This window comes from Neophocaena asiaeorientalis, unplaced genomic scaffold (genome assembly GCF_003031525.2).
Source record: "Neophocaena asiaeorientalis asiaeorientalis breed wild unplaced genomic scaffold, Neophocaena_asiaeorientalis_V1.1 scaffold54, whole genome shotgun sequence".
Classification (NCBI taxonomy): Eukaryota; Metazoa; Chordata; class Mammalia; order Artiodactyla; family Phocoenidae; genus Neophocaena; species Neophocaena asiaeorientalis.
The window spans coordinates 1377998-1401154 of record NW_020174938.1 but is presented as its reverse complement, the minus strand read 5'-3'; the positions used below and the strand labels follow the sequence as shown (position 1 = coordinate 1401154).

General features: G+C 39.4%; 1 protein-coding gene and 1 non-coding gene across 2 annotated transcripts in view; both read right to left on the bottom strand.

The window, feature by feature from the left end:
• The window catches only part of SIN3A (SIN3 transcription regulator family member A), a 44166-nt gene extending 28426 nt beyond the window's left edge, over window positions 1–15740 (bottom strand). The window contains exons 1-8 of the mRNA XM_024761744.1: window positions 15519–15740; window positions 10276–10452; window positions 5617–5723; window positions 4663–4945; window positions 3368–3619; window positions 2641–2793; window positions 2346–2504; window positions 346–435 (exon numbers count right to left, since the gene is read on the bottom strand). Coding sequence (XP_024617512.1) covers window positions 346–435; window positions 2346–2504; window positions 2641–2793; window positions 3368–3619; window positions 4663–4945; window positions 5617–5723; window positions 10276–10452; window positions 15519–15707 — 1410 coding nt within the window. The 5' untranslated portion in view covers window positions 15708–15740. The remainder of the gene's footprint in view (window positions 1–345; window positions 436–2345; window positions 2505–2640; window positions 2794–3367; window positions 3620–4662; window positions 4946–5616; window positions 5724–10275; window positions 10453–15518) is intronic.
• TRNAE-CUC (transfer RNA glutamic acid (anticodon CUC)) lies at window positions 549–621 on the bottom strand. Its single transcript has one exon. It is a non-coding gene; the product is annotated as a tRNA-Glu (tRNA).
• Window positions 15741–23157: the final 7417 nt, after the last annotated feature.

Sequence of the window (23157 nt, the reverse complement as noted above, 5' to 3'; positions counted from 1 at the left end):
TGTCCCCTGCATCGGCAGGCGGACTCTCAACCACTGTGCCACCAGGGAAGCCCCCAGATATCTTTTGAGAGTAATATCATGCATTTCTTTTAAAGCTTTCTTCCACCATAGCAAATGCTGTATTTTGCGGCAACTACTTCGCAAAACTGAAGCAAACAATGCTACCATTTCTCCAGCTGTGCTAATAGTTCTCATAGACTGAAAGGACCTACAATTTGAAAACTATATTAAAAAGTAGAAAGCCCTAATCAGCTTGATGCCTCTAAAACAAAATCTTCTTGGGGACAGGGTGATTTTCTTTCGGCATTAGTAGCTAAGTTTAAATCCAATTCACTCATTACTCACCTTATCAAAAAATAATGATTCCGTTCCTACACCATGTTTGCTGGCATCTGCCATAGAAGAATCCTTGAGGCTGAGCAGTTTGGGTTTCTTCTGCAAAAAAGGAAAAACACAAACATGTAAGATTCAAAGCATGGGTTTCTCTGGGTTTTATTTTCTTCTTTTTGTTTTTTTTGGCTGAGCCTCTTGGCTTTATGGGATCTTAGTTCCCCAACCAGGGATTGAACCTGGGCCCCTGGCAGTGAGAGAGCAGAGTCCTAACCACTGGACCACCAGGGAATTCCCTCTCTGAATTTTATTTTCGTCTCTGTTCTAAGGTTCCATCACTGACCACCACTGATTACTAATTTGCAACAAATGAGAGAATTCAAGCCACTGACTTGCTTTACATCCTAAAAAATTTCCACTCCTCTATTTTAGATTCTCTATTTTAAATTGCCTGTCAGTTTTTTCCCCAGAGGTTCACAGATCATTCTACTTCCCAAATACTCTCTCTATAAATGGTCACAGCATTACTGTGACGTTAGAATTAATATCCTCACTTTTTTCCCCGGGCCAAAAGTAACTTTATTTGGAACCTAACGCCACTGCCTTGTCTTCCTAGCTGTGGAGGCAGAAGAGGCTGTAAAAATATCTGGAATACACAGAAATCAATCTTTAACCTTTACCTTTTAATCGTTCAATTTAAAAATTCATGAAAAAAAAAAGTTTATTTTCCTAACAGGAGGAATAACCACCTTGTGAGCAATATCCACTCAGACCAACTTAAGATTGCTCTTTCAAAGCATATGAATTGGCCATACGTAACTACCAGGCAAAAATTTTACTTTAAAAAAGCCACCTCTCAACTACCTATGAAGAAATGCACAAAGGTTTGGAGAAGCAGCACGTTTACCTTTGCCACGTTGCAGTACACTCTCTTAGGAGCCATAGCCTCTGCTTACACTGCATAAGGAGAAGGTAGATAGGGAATCCTAATCTCCCAATATAGGGTTTCCACCTGTGGGTAATCCAGTGTGGGAGGAGACTAACATTGGCCTGTATCTGCTGACCTGATTCCTGCTACTCCTGTAACACTCCTTACTAAAGTGAAGAAATATAACCTATTACTATGTTCAACTTGCTTTCAAAAGGAGAAACCATTATAAACACTGAAAAATAGTTCTTCAACAGTACTTCAAAAGTGTCAACAACACCTAACAGGTCAGTCTTTGTGGTTATTTGCTTATTTACCAGTCACTTCTTACCATAAGAAATTCCACTAGCTTTTGCTATTTTTTAACTAAATTCTGCCAACACGTCTCTTCAGTGTTATATACAGCTTTAGGATTCACTGAAGCAACATTCAATATATACACCTAGCCCGCTCCCTAGCACAGCTGCCCCACGTCAGAGAGGAAGGGAGTGGGCTCAGCTTTCTGTAGGCAGACCATCAGTGTTTACTCTAACAAGAAACATCACGTGATAGGTCACTAACAGGAGTTGAAGACTCCTGCCCTCTGCTGCAGCCCAAAGGTCCTTCCTTGGAAATTAAGATGATACAGATAAGATCTGGCAACCCAACAAAGAACCATGGACACGATAGGCCTCTAGACCAAAGAGATCCCACAAAGCATATGTGCTTTACTCACTAGAGGACCTCAGAGACTACTGACTTGTTTAGGAAACAATTATCAAACTTAAAAATCTTCTTTCTTAGCACAAGGCAGGAAAAATTAATTAACTCTCAGAAACCCTTGGCGGGAAACAAAAAAAACAGATTCGAGCTACCAGCAAAGAAGAGGGAAAATATAAAGAAAACCAGTAAGAACTCGAAAGTACAGTAATCTGAGCAATTAGCACTATTCTAACATTCCTTCACAAGCCAGATAAAAAGCTTTGCATTGAGTTTCTGTGACAGACACCAACTAACTCCCAATACCCAGGATCCAACTGTCAACCCTTGAGCACTGTCCACTAGTACTGCTCCGGAAAGTCAAAATGAGCATCTGCGCCCTTCTTACCTTCACTGGAGGGGTGGCTCCCGTTCCAGAGTGCCTGCGGATCTGGCAGCCATTCTGGCTGGGCCTCTGCGGCTTGTTGTTCAGTTGAGGTTTCTTCACAGTGCCTCCATGGTCATTTCTCACAGAATCGACCTTCTCAGCAGTTGTTTTGCTTAAAAGCTAATTAAGACACATGAAAGAGATGAATGCTCTTATTAAAGCAAGTAAGTTTCATTTAGAAAAAGTCTCCTGATTCCAGCTTCCTAACTTATCTAAGATAACCATTCTCAACAGTGTAGTTCTAAATAAAACTTACCACAGAGCTGTTGGCATCTGGTAGGAACTGTCCAAACTCTGATAACAGATCTTCCTGATTTTTAAAAAGACGAGCCACCTGGGCATACACCTCCTGCTCAGTCAACGCTGGAGTGTAGTTTCCTCCAGCTTCCTTGGCATTCCGCTGCTCTTTCTGATGGGAAATTGCAAATGGGAAGAGATCATATTAGAAGGCCACTGTTTTGAGTGACTCACTTGCACACTTTCTGAGATGTCTGGTAGGGGCTTTGTATGTTATCTATTTGGGCTGCACTTAAGAGGAAAGTCTATGTTCTCAGCACCTGTTTTGGCTTCAAACTTTGAAGTTGAGAAAGGAGTGGAAGATGGTGGCTGACAATTCCTTTTGAAAACCAGGGCAGTATATGTGAATGCTCAGGGGACCACTAACAACTGATAAAACACAAAATATTAGAGAAATTCCTCCTTATATTGTAGGTTAACTATATTACCCAAATCATTCTTTAAACTTTCCAGATAAATAAGCATTCATTTCACAGAGCAGTGACTTTAAAAATCCTGACCGGCTGCTACAAGGCAATTAAAGTCAGGTAAATCACACTGGCTTTATAAACACACATCACAGTTTCTAACTGGTTAACTTCCGGTAAGAATCAGTGGACACAATAATGGTTATTCAAGTCTTCTTGGACTAGCCGTCCCCGGAAGGGCAACCTGGTTAAGACAAGTTGAAAGGGCAACTGTCTTACCTGATATGTGTGCAAAATCTCCAGGAACGCTTTGTAGATGTCTGGTTGGCCCTGGAACCTGTTCTTGATCTTATTGACATAGTTGATGGCATGGTTAAACTCCACAGGTTGATTGTTCTGCAAGGGCGGGGCTGTTCCCAACGAGATTGTCACTGGTGTATGAGGCTGGACAGGTGGAGAACGTGGGGACGCATATGGTGGGAGTGGGGGAGTCTGCTGACTGGCTGGAGTATGTGCTTGTAGTTGGGAAGGCTAAAAGGAAAAAGTCATTATTCTCCTCAGGAACACAGATGGTTTAACATATGAAAGAAAGGTCAAAGTAAAGAGAAACAAAGTGTCTGATCAACATATATAATACTCTATTCACTCTGGCCAGGCCACTTTAGCCCAACTCAAATCACACTGGGTAGGGGTGGGAAGTGTAGAGGGTTCACACATTCTAATACAAAAGTTCCAGTCTCCAGTTTTCTAAACACAACCTTAAAAGTGGGCTATGTCTCCAACTACAAGGAAGAATTTTCATATGCAATTTTTAAGCTCACTTGCTGAACAGGTGCAAATAGAATAGGAAAAAAACCCTCATTCTACATAGATCTTTAATATCAAAAAAGACAATTCAATTGTTGCAGTTAACTTCACACACAAAAAAAGTCTTCTAAACCAGCTCTGCCCAATAGAAAACTCTGAGGTGATGGAAATGTTCCTTATTTGCACTATCCTGCACAATAGCCACTAGCCACACAAGGCTACTGAGCACCTGAAATGTAGCTGGTGCAACTGAAAAACAAAATTTATTTTAATTAATTTATATTTAAATATAGACATATGTGATTAGTGACTACTGTATCAATACATTTCTAGACTAAGAACACCCCATCATCGTCATCAACAAGATCTTCTGCTTAGCTTGATACGACCTAATCTGGTAAATGGAGTAACTTTTGTAAAATGATGACCGTGCGGAAAACAGTGTAATCTGATCATAAGATGACCACTTCTGCCTGTGCTATCCAAGTACTACTACACAAAGCTGCCATCTGTTGGGACGCTCATGGTTCAAAAAGCAGAAGTTGGGGGCAAAACAGTCCTTGTAGGTTGTTGATGTGTTGATTTAAACAGATACATAAATATGTGGTATGTAACCGTGAACCACTTTACAGGGATGCGACTACTGCATCTCCTCCAATGAAATTTTAACTTGTATGATCTATCTAAGTCTTATACTAAGGGAAAATGTCAAAGGAGGGTGCTTTCTAGGGATGGATTTCACACGGTGCAGTTTTCCAAGTGCTCACCTTGCTGACTTTGGCAGGTGGGGGCTGAGGAGCTGGCTGGGCAGGAGCTGGGGCTGACTGGGCTGAAGGCTGGGAAGGATGTTGGGGTGGTGGTTGAGGCTGGGGCTGGATGCCATGGGTTGGAATCTGATGAACCTGGCCAGGAGTTGTCACATTCACCATGTCATTGGTTTGCACCTCAATCTTGTAGCCAGGAGGCAAGAAGGTATTGAAGCCCATGATCAAGTCAGGGTGGCCTTTGAACAGCTGGGACACACGACTAATCACTCCTGGAGTGTCGATGCTGATGGAAAAACAAATATTAAAGTGGCAAGCTTAACAAGCACCCTAGCAAGAAAAAAATCACATTCCACTAGGTTCTCTACACAGGAAACTAAAAATCAACCTGAATATTACAAAATTAACAACACACAAAGAGCTCTGAAATTCCAAAGTCATTTAGCTTCATAATCAAAGAGGTTTGGTCACAATTTAAACAGAATATACAATCACGCGTGGTAACAGTCCTATCAAGCAGATACTCAGGCAGTAAGTCTAAAACTTCAATTCCCATGGAAGATACCTCTGATACAACAGTATAAATCATAATGTATCTATCTACATTGTTCAGACCAGTTACTCTTTTATAATAGTGAACCGTGCCACAATATTAGTGTATCTTAAATCAATCCAAAAAGCAAGCAGCCTAATCATTACCAGTTTACTTCCCTGATTGAGGTGAAGTACTACGAAAAATTTTACTTAAGAAAAATTTACCAGTATGCAGAAAACAAAGGTCTAGGGCCTGCAATTTTCATAAAGCAGTATATAAAAGCACGACCCATGAAAATAAAAGCATAAACCCCCCCCAAAAGAGCATCCTTTATCTTTCAGCAGATAAGAATAAGCTATATCCTCCTTCCAAAACCAACATAACAAGCACAAAGCTTGAGTACAACCGTGTATATCTTTTACCTCTGAGACTTAAATTCCTTCATGATGTCAAGGAAATCATTGTAGACCTGAGGCTGACTACCAAACTGCAGCTTCACTTGGTCAAGATAGGATAGGGCATCCTCCACCTGAGGCAGGGATAAATCTCAAGGTTATAGAAAGAAAGTCAAGAATTATTTTTTAAAAAATGATTTATGCCTAAATAAAATCAGCATAGTAAATGAAATAGAAATATATAGTAAACGTACATAAAAATATTAAAAATTAGTATGTTACCAGTAATAAACTCAAGCTTAAAATAAAAATCAACTCATAAAACCTGAAGCCTTGCTTTGGATAATTGTGCATAGCATTATTAGTGAAGAACAGTCACATTAATACATCATTCACTTATTCGTTCATTTATTCATTTCACAAATATCTACTAAGCAGCAACAACATGCCAGGCCAGGCCCAATGTGAGGTACTAAGGAGTATGACAAATAAGCCACGGTCCCTGCTCTACAGAAATTCATTTCACATCCAGTTGGGAATCATAACACAGTGGGGCAAGTGGGCAATCACCGAATGCCCAGAGAGCACATGGGAAGGGCACCCCTCCACACACTAAAAAAAAAAAAAAAAACTATTTGGGAATCATAACACAGTGGGGCAAGTGGGCAATCACCGAATGCCCAGAGAGCACAGGGGAAGGGCCCCCCTCCACACACTAAAAAAAAAAAAAAAACCCTATGGGGACATAGGGAGGGATTCCCCCAGAAGTGGTGTCTAAACCAAGTCCTAAGGATGAGTACTAATTAGCAAAAGTGAAGACCCATGAAGAAAGTCAGAGGAAGCAGCATCCCAGACTGGACACCATCTGGTACATTTGGAAAACTGAAAACAGTTCAGTTTGGCTAGAGGATCTGTGGTGAAAAGGAGAAATGGTGGTATGAAGAGTGACAAGAGATAACACAGGAGAGGATGCAGGACCTAGACCCTGAAAGGTCTTGTAAATCTTGTTAAAAACCAATTTAGGTCTTCCCTGGTGGCGCAGTGGTTAAGAATCCGCCTGCCAATGCAGAGGACACGCGTCTGAGCCCTGGTCTGGGAAGATCCCACATGCTGTGGAGCAACTAAGCCTGTGCGCCACAACTACTGAGCCTGTGCTCTAGAGCCAGCGAGCCACAACTACTGAAGCCCGCATGCCACAACTACTGAAGCCCGTGCGCCTAGAGCCCATGCTCTGCAACGGGAGAAGCCACCACAATGAGAAGCCCACACAACGAAGAGCAGCCCCCACTTGCCACAACTAGAAAAAGCCCACGCGCAGCAAAGAAGACCCAACGCAGCCAAAAATAAATAAATAATTTTTTAAAAAGCAATTCAGATTTTTAGCATCTGCACTTTAGTGTACTCAATTTGGTTACAGTGTTGAGAACGAGTTGGTGCAAGGCAGAATAGATTAAAAGGAGGTAAAACCAGTCATTGTATAAGGCTAACTCATGTGTGAACACGAGTGGCATAAATTATAGTACTGACCAAAGGAAAAGAGAGAAATGGACAGATTCAAAAGCTTTTTAGGAGATAGAAGTAACAGGGTTTGTGGACTGACTGATTGGATATGGGAGATAAGGGAGAGGGATCATTCACTAAATTATAAATTATTTGGGCATTCACAAAGCGGAACAAGTCTGAAAGTCTAGGAAGTTATGAATGTGATTTAGGACAGCTTAAGTTTTAGTTACTCAGGAGATATCCAAGGGAACTGCCTACTAGGTGTACCTTACATACTCTGGGATTATTTTTAATTATATAAAACATCAAGTTTAGGAAAGTTTCACAAGTAAACATCTGATTTGATAAGCACTACTCTTGTGATATATCGTGAAATAGAACATTTATGTTCAAATAAGCCATTAAACAGTATTCCAAGAGCTGCCCAAACTTCCACTATGGCCATGGTTAATCAGAGCATTTCAGTGTTGCTAGAGAAAAAAGTGTATACTTGGTCAATACCCACTCATTTGATGGTTGGTCTTTTGGTAGTTTAGAAATAACTTGACAATTTTTGTTGAAATTCAATGGATTATTTAATTCATATTCAGAATTTTCCATATTGAAGTGGTTCATTAATGACCAAACTGATGGAACTTAAAACTCACTAAGTTTGCAGAAGAAACAAAGACTATGGAAGATATTGAAGAATAGCATTCACAGTCACAACAGAGGAGTTATCAAAAATAAACAAATACACAAAAATTAAAAACAAAAAAAAGAGCACTCTATGGTATAACATAATTAACACACAGAGGGAAAAAGTGCTGAAACCTGAAGGAAGGAAATTATATGTGATGTGTGTGTGTGTGTTTGGAAGAAAAAGGTACAGGTCATAATGAACCACTGTTTAAATATTAGTTGTAAAATAACACTACACTTAAAAAAGCCAGCACGACACCTACATTATAAATAGAAACCTGCATGTAAGAATAGTGAGGAAATCCTCTAGTTACCTGAAGTGTAGTACAACTCTTTATAAAAGCACATATACGTTCTAGGAATCACAGCTTAGAAAAAAACAACTTGGAACTAGTCATTTGAAAGCTGCAAGTTTAAGGAGGCACTTGGGGAGGCTCAGATTCTGCTGATGAATTTTCCTGGCTCACTTCGACAGGCGTTTATCAGTAAGGTCCCTAACCTCCCAAAGTCCACAATCTTGTTGGGGAGACAAACACAAACAACTCTAAACAGGACTTGCTAAATATGTGCCAAATATGTATGCTACTGGCATTCAACAAATAACGAAATCACACCAAACATGCCTCAAATTATTCAAATCTTCCTTGTCATCAATCTGCCAAAGACAAAGAAAGTACAGACAATGTTGATGCTTGAAATAACCTAAGTATTCTCACTGAACACTTCCTTATTATAGAATATAAATGATTTATTGAAGTTGATTCAAATGCTTATAAAGCATTTTAAGACTGATCCAAAAATGGCAAGCAATGTGAGAATACTGAATGAAATTACATGGAGGCGCAAGAAAGCATTTTACCTCTCCTCATTAGAAAGGAAATTCAACAAGTTATTATGCCCAGGAATCACATTCAAGAGCTTGTGACTAAAGAACAGAGCAAAAAGACCTAACTCTACCTGACTCACTCTATAACCCCAACTCTAAAGCCCTTTCATGCTTCCTTGACAGCTTCTATAAAACATACAAAGCACACTCTATATACTTATACACAAGTGAGGAAAGAGAATAAAATAGGTGTTATACCTTTGATAGGACTGACTGGAAAAGGGATATAGAAATAAATATATTTTTTTGTTAGTTTAACAGTAAGTTTATAAGCTCTTTTGCAACATTAAGGTATTAACTGCTGAATACAGTATTAATATGGAATTAAGTCACACCAAACCAACTTAAAAAAAAATATTTTCAGGACTTGGTGAAGTGCTAAGTCCATAGCAATAATACATTTTGGTACACGGCCATCACTCTACAAGCAGCGAGTAAAAATGTTTTAAGGAAAACATCAATATAACTTACAAATATTTTCCCAAAGACAGAGCCCAGAGTAAAGTTACAGGCCCAAATAATTTGTACTCTCTTTAAGAACTATGCTTATGTATAATCAACTCTGAATTACTTAAGCTAATATAGACAGAGTAAATTTTTACAAAATCCCTCTATATACCTTAGCTTTGGCGTGCTTTTTATTTATGTAACATTTAATTTCCATAGGCCAATATTAAAGTTCCCGAGAACCCAAACCAATGAGGGCAGGAGTCAGGGAGAACTAGATTAAGTATCAAGGAAAAGAGAGGGCCGAAATATTTGCTACAAAAATATATACTTCAAGGATATACTGTTCATTCCTACTTACAAGCTACTTGATATAATTAGCCTGGTATGACCAAATAAAGATCCAACATCTTATCTCTTTATAGTTCTTTAATTTTATATTTCTTGCACTAGATTCTAAATTTTATACAAATGTAAAACTAGAAGAAAATGAAATCTGGAAAACTTGTTACCACAATCACACGTTTTGAAAAGTAACACTCAACAGAGAGAGAAGGTTAGCTGGGCGTATAAGCTTCACTTCTCCACAGATGCCTCATGAATTTCAAAGTGGTGAAAACCTACAGCATATACTCAGCAGATCAGATGAAAACACTGACACTTCATTCACAATAACAGCCTTTCCCAAACTTCATAAAGGTTCCCCCAAAGGAGCATGTGTTTTACTAAGGATGGACTTGATGATCCCAGCCAATTTAGCTAGTCATAAACAAGAATAAAAAGATTAAACCATAATACCGGGCCCATTAACTATACAGGACTGTAGCCAACTATGTGTATGTTAATAAAACCTTATTCCATGCTAAGAACTAAGAGTTCAGAAGGAGGCATCCAAAAAATGGACTTTATTTCATATGAAAATAGCCCCTCAGTCCTGGAACGTTTGAATACCATGCATTCATACATTCCAAAAACATTTCTTGAATGTATTTTCTGGATCAGGCACTGGTGCTAAGACAGGAAATCTAAGTAGGTTTCAAAACAAAAACAAAGTAAAACTTCTTGTGATTCAACGCCCCCAGTCTACTGTTAAAAGTTGTTACACCACTACCAATAGACTGAAGCCAATGTTACTTGCTAAGAGAGAAATGGAAGGAGTTGAATACCACCTTGAGCCTCTGAAACTGCTGCTGCCCCTGCACTGGTGCAACTGGTGGAGCTGGATGAGCATGACTCTGGACCACCTGGCCTCCATGGGGCTGCACAGCTGTTGGGTGATGATGGCTGCTATGAACCGCTGCTATGGTGGGCCCATGACTGCCGGAGCTCTGTGGAACGGCTGAAACCTGGAATGGACAAAATACAGATAAGAAGCTTCAAGCTTTACGCATTCTTCCCCAGATGCCTCTAAAGAACATGCACACATATCTTTGCATACACAAAGATAATCAGAAACTCAAATTTCCCACAAAAGGGAACTGGTGAAATAAATTATAGCCCACCCAGATTACAACAGAATTCTGCAGTTATTAAAAATTATATAGCTCAGCACATCTCAAACTATCTGAGGTAAAGGACAAGTTTTTCTTTTTTCTTAAATTCCAATCCATCACGGACCACTACTTTTATAAAATACAATAAAAATGAATTACTAGAAAAGTGAGATAAAAAATATATAAGCCCATAATTTTCATTACTAGGTTTTATAAATATAAAATTACAATGTCCAATTGCTATAAAAGTTTCTAAACATGCTTCATTTCTGTACTTATCTCATTACAGACTAGTATGAAAGTATTCACATCAGCCATCTGTGGACCACAGTTTGAATAGCACTGATATAGATGCATATATATCATTTAACATTTAAAAATGTTCACAATCCATAAATTGAATGTACTCATGTGTTGCATATGGATTTAAACTTTTACTTTTTTAAAAAGCACATTACAAAGCAGTATATGTAATACATACACTAAGGATAAATTAGGAGTTTGGAATTAATATGTACACATACTATATATAAAACAGATAACCAACAAGGACCTACAGTATGGCACAGGGAATTATACTCAGTATCTTTTAATAACCTGTAATGGAAAAGAATTTTAAAAAGAATATATATATATATTCTTTTTCTGTAGCGCTTTGCTGTACACCTGAAACTAACACAACACTGTAAATCAACTATACTAGAATAAAAAAATTCTTAGTCAACACTCAGAAAAAAAATACAATTAAGATTTTAAATCCTAGACAACAAATATATAGTAAAATGTCCGCATTTTATCTTGTGGTAGTAGGATTAGAGAAGATTTTTATTTTGTTTTATTTATGCTGCTTATCCGTACCTGCTACTCATTTTTTTTTTTTTTTTTTGCCGCACTGCACGGCTTTCTGGATCTTAGTACCCCTACCAGGGATTGAACCCGGGCCCTGGCAGTGAAAGTGCTGAGTCCTAACCACTGGACCACCAGGGAACTCCCTTATTTGCTACTTCTAAAATTAAAATTTTAAAATTTCTTCCAAATTGTTGGTGGTTTGGCCTCAAACATATTTCTTTTCTATTCTCTCTTGTCCTCTTATAAGTTTAAGAGTAAAATAAAAGCACAAGCCCCTTTCCTTCTATTTCTGTTGCAAGAAATGCTATATAAAATTTCCAAAGCTTTTAAAATTTTCCTATTTCAGAACTGTTAATCACTGCAGAAGACAACTAAGGACAATATACCTGAGTTGCCACATCTCCAAAACAAGGAGACCAAATAACATGACACCTTAAAACAATGTAAGCTGCAGGGCTTCCCTGGTGACGCAGTGGTTGAGAGTCTGCCTGCCGATGCAGGGGACACAGGTTCATGCCCCGGTCCGGGAGGATCCCACGTGCCGTGGAGCGGCTGGGCCCGTGAGCCATGGCCGCTGAGCCTGCGCGTCCGGAGCCTGTGCCCCGCAACGGGAGAGGCCACAACAGTGAGAGGCCCGTGTACCACAAAAAACAAAAAAAACTAATGTAAGCTGTGTACTACAACTTAAGAGAGAATGTTTTTTTCCCAAGTCCCCACAGATTTATAAAGATTACCCTGGGCAGAGCGGAGGGTGGGAAATACAGCAACTATTTACAAATCCACAGAAACAATAAACATTAGTAGTAAAAAGAAACTATTTAGACAATTCTAAAAGCTCTAATATATCTCTCGTAAGAAGAGTTATTATTCTGAGCTTCTATATTCCAACATGCATGTGCTGGACAGGTTTTTACAAGACTTAATTGGAGTTTATAAATATTTGAGATGGCTGGTTTTCTAAGAGCACATTATAGCTTCCAGTATAGGAATAAATGTAACTATCCCCAGTGTAGGAAAAAGTCCTGAACTAGTTCAGATAAAAGTAATCACCCAGGGACTTCCCTGGTGGTCCAGTGGTAAAGAATCCACCTTACAATGCAGGGGACGCAGGTTTGATCCCTGGTCAGGAAACTAAGATCCCACATGCCTCGGGGCAACTAAGCCCGTGTGCCACAACTACTGAGCTCGTGCGCCTCACCTAGAGAGAGAAAACCCACACGCTGCAACGAAGAGCCCATGTACTGCAACGAAAGATCCAGCGTACCACACGCAGCCAAATAAATAAATAAATAAAAATAAATAAATCTTAAAAAAAAAAGTAATCGCCCAAGGAAAACACGCCACTTTTCTTTCCTCTAAGTCCTAACCTAACGATTTGATCTGTAGCAGTCCTCCGACTGCTGCACCCAGTCCCATATGAAGGCACTATACTGCTTCAAGGGGGACTCCAAAGGAAGAGTGACACCTAAGGAATTACCATTTCCTATTTCACCTGGGTTTCCCTCTTCCTTGATTGTTTTCTTATAATAAGTTCCTAGAAATGGAATTTCTAGGTAAAAAAATAACTAAAGAATCTGACACAAACTGTCAAATTGCTCTCAAGGAAGATTATGTCAATTTATGTTCCCAGTACCAGCCAAACCTTTTTATTTTTTTAATTTTTACTTTATTTTTTCTGGCCACACCACATGGCTTGCGGGATCTCAGTTCCCTGACCAGGGACTGAACCCAAGCCACAGCAGTGAAAGCCCAGAATCCTAACCACTAGGCCACCAGGGAACTCCCGTGCCAGCCAAACCTTTTTAAAAGTCACTAATAACTTAGGTAGAAGAAGGTCTCTCCAGACTAGTTAAATAAATTATGGTTCAGACTGACCTGGAATGGAATATTATAAATGCAATGATTTTTTAAAAACTTACTTGGATCTATACATACATTCAAGTGGAAAGTTGTCCACTATATATTAAGTGAAAAGAACAAACAGTAGAATAGTATACACTGTATGGTCCAAATCATGAGAGGAGAGAAGTGTATCTAAATAATTAGGCAGGTAAATAAACATATGCTTGTATATGCATACAAAACATTGGATACCCGAGAAATGCACCAGTGGGATAAAGTCTGAGGGGTCAGAAGTCACATTATATCATTTTTCTTTAAATGGTGATATTTATTTTCATATAATTTAAAAGGGCAAAACACAAATTTCTTCCATTTTTACAGAACAGAGTGAACAGACAAGAGATGAATGATCAGTTGTTGATCAGGATATGCAATGATAGCAATATAGAGTGCTATGTAAATATAAATAAATTGGTACAGCTTTGGGACTTCCTGGTGGTGCAGTGGTTGGGAATCTGCCTGCCAATGCAGGGGGACATGGGTTCAATCCCTGGTCCAGGAAGATCCCACATGCCGCGGAGCAACCAAGTCCGTGCACCACAACTACTGAGCCTGCGCTCTAGAGCCCGAGAGCCACAGCTACTGAGCCCATGTGCCACAACTACTGATGCCCGCATGCTCTAGCGCCCGCGTGCCTCAACTACTGAGCCCACGTGCCACAACTACTGAAGGCTGCGCACCTAGAGCCCATGCTCCGCAACGAGAAGCCACCACAATGAGAAGCCTGCGCACCACGACAAAGAGTAGCCCCTGATCGCCACAACTAGAGAAAGCCCGTGCGCAGCAACAAAGACCCAATGCAGCCAAAAAGAAACCCAACAACAACAAACTGGTACAGCTTTGAAAAACAATTTGACGTTACCTGCTAAGGGTGAAGATGTGCACACCCTATGACCCAGTAATCCGTCTCCTAGGCACTCAAGAAACTTCCTACCGTGCCCTCAGACCCGCTGAGTGGTCTGCAAAAACAAAGAGCTTGCACCAGGATGTAAACCAACTACTTCACACAGTTGTGCTTCACAACTAAGCACACTGTTTAATTCCACTGCCTTTTTAAATTCCCATAGCAAAACCCTCTTGATAAAAAACGTAGTGCATTGACTTACATTCTGTTGCAAGCTTGTCTTGTCACTGTGAATTGCCACTGTGAGTACCACTGCACTAGGAGAACCTAAGAACGTTCACCACAGTTCCTGTCTAACAGGAAAAGTCTGGAAACAGCCTCATAGTCCATCAACAGAAGAATGGATAAATTAATTGGATATATTAATATAATTCATAACTAAATGAGAATGACTCACTCAATTGGTCACATACTAAATATGGATAAGTCTTAGGAACCACACTGAGTGAAAAAAAAAGTGAGTCAAAGAAGAAAATATACGTTTTCATTTATATACAAGTTCAAAAATACCCAAACTAAACAACTTTATTGTCTAGAGGTATAAACAAAATGATTTTATATAGCACAGGGAGTTCTACTCAATACTCTGTAATGGCCTAGATGGGAAAAGAATCTAAAAAAGAGTGGATATATGTATATGTATAACTGATTCACTTTGCTGTACACCTGAAACTAACACAACATTATAAATCAACTATACTCCAATCAATCAAAAATAAATAAATGATTTTAAAACACGAAATAAAGTCAAGGGAATAATAAACCCAGAGTTCAGATTAGTGGCTACCTCTAAAGGGAGGGAAAAGGAAAAGGGATCAGGGAGAGACAGTGAACTTCAAAGGTCATGACAACATTTTTTCTTTTTAAATGTGCATGGTAAATACACAAGTGTACATTGTTTACATTATCTTTTATACCTTACATATATCTCATAAATAAATTTTTTGTTGTTGTTGTTGTTTTTGCGATACGCGGGCCTCTCACTGTTGTGGCCTCTCCCGTTGCGGAGCACAGACTCTGGACGTGCAGGCTCAGTGGCCATGGCTCACGGGCCCAGCCGCTCCGCGGCATGTGGGATCCTCCCGAACCAGGGCACGAACCTGTGTCCCCTGCATCGGCAGGCGGACTCTCAACCACTGCACCACCAGGGAAGCCCCCATAAATAAGTTTTTTAATATCTGAATGTTTAATAAAAATTTTTTAATTGGGTAAAATCACCAGTGTTCCTCTTTCACCCCTAGTCCCTTGATGGGCTCCAGTTTACCTGGTAACTAGGTGTCACAGAGTACTGAATTCCTGTGGCTGACTGCATGGTCTCAGACACCGCTTCATACACAGGAGGGGCAGGGGCAAGCACCCGGTGCTGGTGAGGAAAAGCCTCTGTGCTACCAGGGATCCGACGCTGCTGGGCCGCATACACCGGTGACTCCTGGTCATCCAAACGTCGCTTCATTCTGCACTCATGCTCAGGGATGCACTACAAAACCTGCAGAAATGAAAAGCAATGACATGCAAACCAATTCGCACTCCAATACAATGTGTACAACCAGTCACCCAAACTGGTATAAGCTCAACTCCCAGAATCAATGATTATCTACTTCATCCTAGAGATAATCACTGGGCAGTTTTGTGCACGCTGGTGCACACACTCCCAACAGTGGACAGATTATTATGACTGAAAGACAAAATTTAAATAATAACATAGTTTGAATTACTCTGGTACTAGAGTTGAAAAAGAACCTCCAATTTAAAAACACAAAGATACACCTTTCTTCATTCTCTAGTTTTGTCAAGTGTCATCATCCCTAACATTAATTATATTATTCACATGCTATAAAAACATTCAAGTGTTTCTTCCTAACTCCTCTCAAAAGCTAGTACTATAATTCCCGTCTACTGTTTAAAATATCAATTGTTTCAACAATTAAATGGTATCATGGTAAGAACACTAGGCCAGGAGTAAGAAGACGATGGTTCTAGACTTGGCAATTTAAGAAACTATGTACACCTCAACAAGTTCCTTGTTCCATGTGAGTTTGTTTCTCCGAAAATAAAATAAGATTGAAATAGACCATTGCTAAGGTTTCTCCTGATTCTAACATTCTTTAATCCTAAAGTGATTCCAGAATCCCTTAGTTTAATAATCCCCCTGTTGGGGAACACTTCCTTTCCTGCAGCACACAAAAAGTCTAATAAACACTATGGCCAGGAATCCAGATGGGTCTTCTCAGAGCTTTTCCAACATCGGTATCATTAATATAAGCATATCAATAAGAAAGAATGCTCCAGTCATCCGAAGACAAAATAGGGCCAAGGCCTACCAATTTTTGGTCACAAAAAAAACTTTAAAAAGACACCACTGCTGTGGTAAGATTAAAAATACAGTAACAGATCTCCAAGCCACTCCCTCTCCACCTAAAGTAAGGCTCTTTTTAAGACTGGGGGTGGGGGGCTTTTACCTACTTTCTACATCCACCCATACCTTTTTTCTTCATTCCCTGGGACCGTGCATGCTCTGAGGGGAAGCAGTCCTCACAAGGACTCCTCAAGGCTGCTTCACCCCTTCTCCGTCCTCACCATCATCCTCGCCATCATCCTCAACCTGCCTGCCACTCGAATGCTCAGCCTTGAAATAGTGTCTTGGGTTTTTCTCACACCTTACAAACCTAAGTTAGACTCTGACACAGGAGCACAACTGTTTCATTTGCAAGCCAGCTATTTTCAATATTATCTTTCTGTAAATCGCAAGCTATAAATATCCTTTCTGTTGACTATAACTTATTTATTTATTTAGCCACGCTGTACGGCATGTGGGATCTTAGTTCCCCTACAAGGGATCGAACCCACACCCCCTGCATTGGAAGCGCGAAGTCTTAACCACTGGACCACCAGGGAAGTCCCTATTGACTATAACTTTAGATCAAAGGACTAAGTCTCCCAAATTTCTATGAACACTCAATCTCAACCTACTTGGGGATAAGTCTAATAAATGGACAAGACTGAAAAGTCTTAAAGACTTTTTGGCTGCTACTTCTATGTATACCCATGATCTAGATCACAGTTTGTTTTTGGGTTCCACTGGCTTGAAACTTAGATGCTTAAACACATCTGAGATTAATCTCTGGAACCAAAAGCCAGTCAATACCTCATAAATGGAAAACCAAATTTAGATCAGAAGAGCACAGCATAGGACTATGGAAAAAAACTAAGTACCTGTCAAGACCTGGATTCTAGTCCAAACTCTGACTCGAAGCTGTATAACTTTGGTCCTGCTTCCTTACTTGCAAAAGGATGTAATTAGACTACTCTAGTGATTGCCAAATGCTGGTCTGTGGACAAGTCTATAGGAAAATGAAAAAGAGGGGGGGGGGAGAGGGGATTGCAGTGAGTTTTTCATATGTTAAGTATTAAAGAACTATGCTTTACTCTGAGATCATGTCCTATCTTTTAGCTATTAAAATATCATTTCTTTTATAAAGTGACTGTGATTCTATAAAGTATTTAACTTCATTTGCCTCTACAGAGTTTGCCTTCCAGACCATCTCTATGACACTATAGAGACCGCCCAGGGTCTGCACTTTCTCTGAACTGTACTTTACTTCTTTAACAATAACCACTCTTAATTCTATTCCCAAAGTGGTTCTCAAATCGATTGCTTCTTCTCTAGCCATACAGACACCCCCTCATTTCAAGACCTTATCATCCCTTACCTCAATTGTTACCAACACCCTCTAGCCTCTCTCCCATCTAGTTTATCCTCTACACTGCTTTCAAAATGGTCAGCCTCAGGACTTTCCTGGTAGTCCAGTGGGTAAGACTCGGCGCTCCCAATGCAGGGGGCCTGGGTTTGATCCCTGGTTGGGGAACTAGATCCTGCATGCGTGCCGCAACTAAGAGTCTGCATGCTGCAACTAAGGATCCTGCATGCCGCAGTGAAGATCCTGCAAGCTGCAACTAAGACCCAGTGCAGCCAAAATAAATAAATATTTTTTAAAAAAAGTTGGTCTCAAATGCAAATCCAATCCAGCTGTAAATCCATCATCTTAAGTGATGGCTTCCCATCACTTAAGAAAACAATCCAGGAATTCCCTGGTGGTCCAGTGGTTAGGGTTCGGCACTCTCACTGCTGAGGGTCTGGGTTCAATCCCTGGTCGGGGAACTAAGATCTCACAAGCCGCGCAGCACAGCCAAAAAAACCCAAAAAACAAAATCAAACAAACAAAAAACGCCCCAAAACAAAACAACAATAACAACCTAAATTCCTTAACTTGGCCTTCAAAATTCTTCCTTACTCACTGGGGGCACAATTTAACTTACCAATTACATCCTATCATCCCCACCCTATCATCCAGGCCTGTCAAGTGTCTTCCCACTCCCCTAAACAAGCCTCAAGTCTATAAGCTTCAAGGTAGAGTCCTTTTCAACTGTCTGCATTTCCCGACACTCATCACAGATGCTCAAATACTGTACATGCAGAAGGAAAAAAAACATAGTTAACATAATAACAGCATATATTGAATGCCAAGCACCATTCTATACAATTTACCAATAATAATTTAATCCCTACAACAACCCTATAAGCAAGGTACTACTATTCTCTATGTTATAAATGAGAAAACTGAAACACAAAGATTAAAACTGCCCAAGGTTGCACAGCTAAAAGGCAAAGCTGGGCTATGAATCCACAAAATCTGTCTCCAGAGCCTGGATTCTTTTTTTTTTTTTAATTGAATACAGAAGTATATCTTTTTTAAAAAATTAATTAATTTATTTATTTTGGCTGCACTGGCTCTTCATTGTGGTGTTTGGGCTCTCTAGTTTTGGCATGCGGGCTTCCCTAGTTGCAGTACGAGGGCCCTAGAGCGTACAGGCTCAGTAGCTGCAGCGCATGTGGGCTTAGTTGCGGTATGTGGGATCTTAGTTCCCCGATCAGGGATCGAACCCAGGCCCCCTGCATTGGGTGTGTGGAGTCTTAACCACTGGACCACCAGGTAAGTCCCCAGAGCCTGGATTCTTAACTACCTCACTATCCTGCCTCACACAGAAGAGGAGAAAACAAGGAGGAAAGAAGAGTTCCTTTATTTATTTAACACACACATGCATTGAGCAACTTCAGCTTTAACGTCTCACACACTTAGCTCATTCATCCTTTCTTCAGCCTCAACCCAACAGCAGGAATGCTTTGGCAGCACTCATCCATTCAGTTAGAAAATACTCAGGGAGCAGATATGAAGGTGGTAGATGATCTCAGCCCTTGCCCTAGAAAAGCTTAAAAACTAGTTGGAAAGACCATATATAGCCTCACTAGTATTCAAAGAAATATAAAGTAAAACGATTTCCCAAAGGAACTGCCAAAAATTAAGAGAATGATGATATTCAGCGTAGGTGAGAATGCAGGGAAACACTACTGGTGTAAGTTTTAATTGTTATAGACTATTTGGTTGGCAACTTGCAGGCTTTTATTAAATTTTTAAATTAAATTGAAAATGTGCATACCCTTTAATCACCTAGCAACTCCACTTCTAGGTCTCTATACTATACATCTGCCAAATATATTTACTGCAGCAAAGTATAAAAAATTTAAATGTCTATCAATAGCTAAATAAACTTGATCCATCCATATTAGGAAAACTATGTAGCAATTAGAAAGATTAGGGTTCAAAAAAAAAAAAGAAAGATTAGGGTTCATCTACAAGGAAAGCTGTCCTGGACATAATAAGTGAAAAGAATAAGCTACAGAATATATACAGGGTGATCTCAACACAATACACAATGTACTCTTAAGATTTGTGCATTTCATTGTATATAAATCTGCATCAAAAGGAAAAGGCTAGAAACAAGCATTGAACTCTAGATAAGGAAATGCATGCTCAGGTACTTAGACGAAAGTGTAAGGAATTCTCTGGCGGTCCAGTGGCCAGGACACCACGCTTTCACTTTCAAGGGCCTGAAAAAAAGAAAGTGTACTAATGTCTGAAATGTACTTAGAATACCATCAAGAAATCAGTTTGGATTAATAGATGGAAGAATGGATAGATGGATATGTGATAAAGGAAGTACTGTAAAAACGGTAATGGTAAAATCCAGGTAGTGTGTATATATGGGTGTCAACTATAAAATTACATCAAATCTTGGGAAGATAAGCTAACAATACAAACTAGTTCACAAGTGGTACTAATGAGCACTAGAAACTTGGAAGGGAGAAGAAGTGTGTACAGTGATAAAGAGTCTATGGAGAAGGTAAATGTTTAGTTATATCTTGAAAATTAGGGATGAATTAGGGCATGGGGGATACAGGATGAAATTAAAATATTACAGTAACTTTGGACTTACAGGCAATAAACAGCTATTTAAAATCTCTGCCAATTCATTCGCCCCACAAATAATTCCCGAGTGCCAGGCCCTGTGCTTTAGTGTTGGGGCTCCAGCACTGAATAGGACATTTCCTGATCCAAAACAACCAAGTCTTCCATATCTAACTGCTATCAGTTGATGTGCTCCTCACAACAGTCCTGTCACAGGAGCACACCCAGAAGCCTCCTATTTAGAGGCAAACTAATACTCAAAGAAATTAAGTGATGTTTTCAAGGTCACATAGCTGGTTAAAGGAACAAGATGGTAGACAGACCCTTTCTCCTTGGAATACATGATCAATCTGGAGTAGAAATGTAAGTATTTGAATGCCAAATGATGGAGCCACAAGACAGAAAACTACTTTCAAGTCCTGCTTCAGCTGACATGATTTTCGTCTGCCACTACAGTCTCCAACTGTTTCAGATCTGAAGCTTACCCTGTTATCAAAACACTAGTCTAAGAAGACGGAATTTAAAAAGCCAAAAACAAAGGCACTTTGAGGGATAGAAACTAGTAAAGAGATACTAATGTGAACAAACAATGGCACAGAACACTACATAGTCATCTGGCCATGTGTTATAATAAAAATTGGGAATAGCTCCAAATCATCATGCAAAGAAATCATAATTCCCAAATAAAGTAAGTAGAGCAGGATAATTCTGATATTGCAGGGGAGTATTCTGGAGTAGGGCAAGACAACTGAAGAGCGAATGTGACACGTTTCGGACAAATGTTAGAAGGGCAGAGGTAAAAGCTAATCCTTTCAGAACAAGAAAAATAAAAACCAACTTTCTAGTTTTACAACCTAAATGTCTTTAATCAAAATAAAGAGTTGGCCTCCTAGAAATCCAGACATCTCTCCATAATTATTAGAATCCAAATGAAAAATCCAACTTTAAAGAATCTTTTCATTTAAATTAAATTTCACAAATTGGCTTAAATGGAAACAATAGAATTATTTCAGTCAAGATAAGCTCAAAGTAACTGTGTATGGAACAAACCACCTTATTACAGAGGGTTTTAAGTCTACATGCTTTCTTTTTGAAATGCATTTAATTTATGGTTGACCCTTTAGTGCCTCTTGATTTTGTGTTGATATTATCTTGAATTAGGCACACTTTAAAGTTCTTTTATTTATATAAGAAAAAAATCTGAAATTATTCTCTTCCTGGTGGTCAACATCACATGAAATCACATAAAATTGTGCCCTGGTCAGTTTATTTCAATGAATACTCTTGAAAAAATGGAAGGCTTCTCTTCAAAAGCAAAGAAATTTTTATCAAAGCATTAAGTGAATGTAATTATTTCAACCCAGTAAAACTGCCTGCCACAGTCTACTTCAAAATCTGTCCAAAGATCCACTTCTGGATTTAAATCTGCTAGAAAATGAAAAAAGTGTTCCAGAATGAAAAAGTCAATCTATTTATATTTCCCATACTACTCAGAATAATCACTCAACAAAATTAACAAACCATTCTTCTCAAAACACCATAATATCTGATACCCAAGCCTCCCCTGAAAGTAGTTTCACATTCTTCTGATGAGGTGGCCCCCCAACCTGGGGAGATTTTGCCCCCAGGGCGCATTTGGCAATGTTGGAAGACATTTTTGGTTGTCACAATTCCAGGAGAGGGGTGCTACTGGCACCTCATGAATAGAGGTCAGGGATGTTGCCAAACATCCTACAGTGTACAGGATAGCCCCCCACAACAAAGAATTATTCAGCCCAAAATATCAATAGTGCCAAGGTTGAGAAACGATATAATATAATGACAATCCCATTTGATATATACCTTCTGTGAGCTTTGGTGGAGTTACGTCATACTACAGTGTGACAATTTTTAACAAGGTGACTCAGGACAATTATTTTGTATATGCAGACAATAACACCGCTTTCTTTACGACATGTGATTCACCTTTAACCCTCAGTATACCATAAAAACTTGTATTACATTATCATTTATCATTTGGGCTAAAAATACCTTTATTAGAAATTTTAGTAAGAATTTAGGACTTGCCTGGTGGTGCAGTGCTTAAGAATCCGCCTGCCAATGCAGGGGACACGGGTTCGATCCCTGGTCCGGGAAGATCCCACATGCCGCAGAGCAACTAAGCCCGTGCGCCACAACTACTGAAGCCCACACACCTAGAGCCTGTGCTCCGCAACAAGAGAAGCCAACGCAATGAGAAGCCGGCACACCGCAAAGAAGAGTAGCCCTCGCTCGCCACAACTAGAGAAAGCCTGTGCACAGCAATGAAGACCCAACACAGCCAAAAATAAATTAATTAATTTTAAAATAAATTAATTAGTTAATTTAAAAAAAGAATTTAAACAGCAAATCCAAATTTTTATTCCGTATTTTCCTGGTTTTGAAGATATAAATACCCAAAACAGGCACTATTCTTTACAGTGCAACTGACTAGTCATCAACTGTCATGGATGAACTTGGAACATAGCCATTCTATAAACTTTGATTCTAGATTTCAGGTAAATCTCAAGTAAAGTTCTAGCTTACTGTCACTTTTGGGTTTTTTTTTCCCCCCCTCAC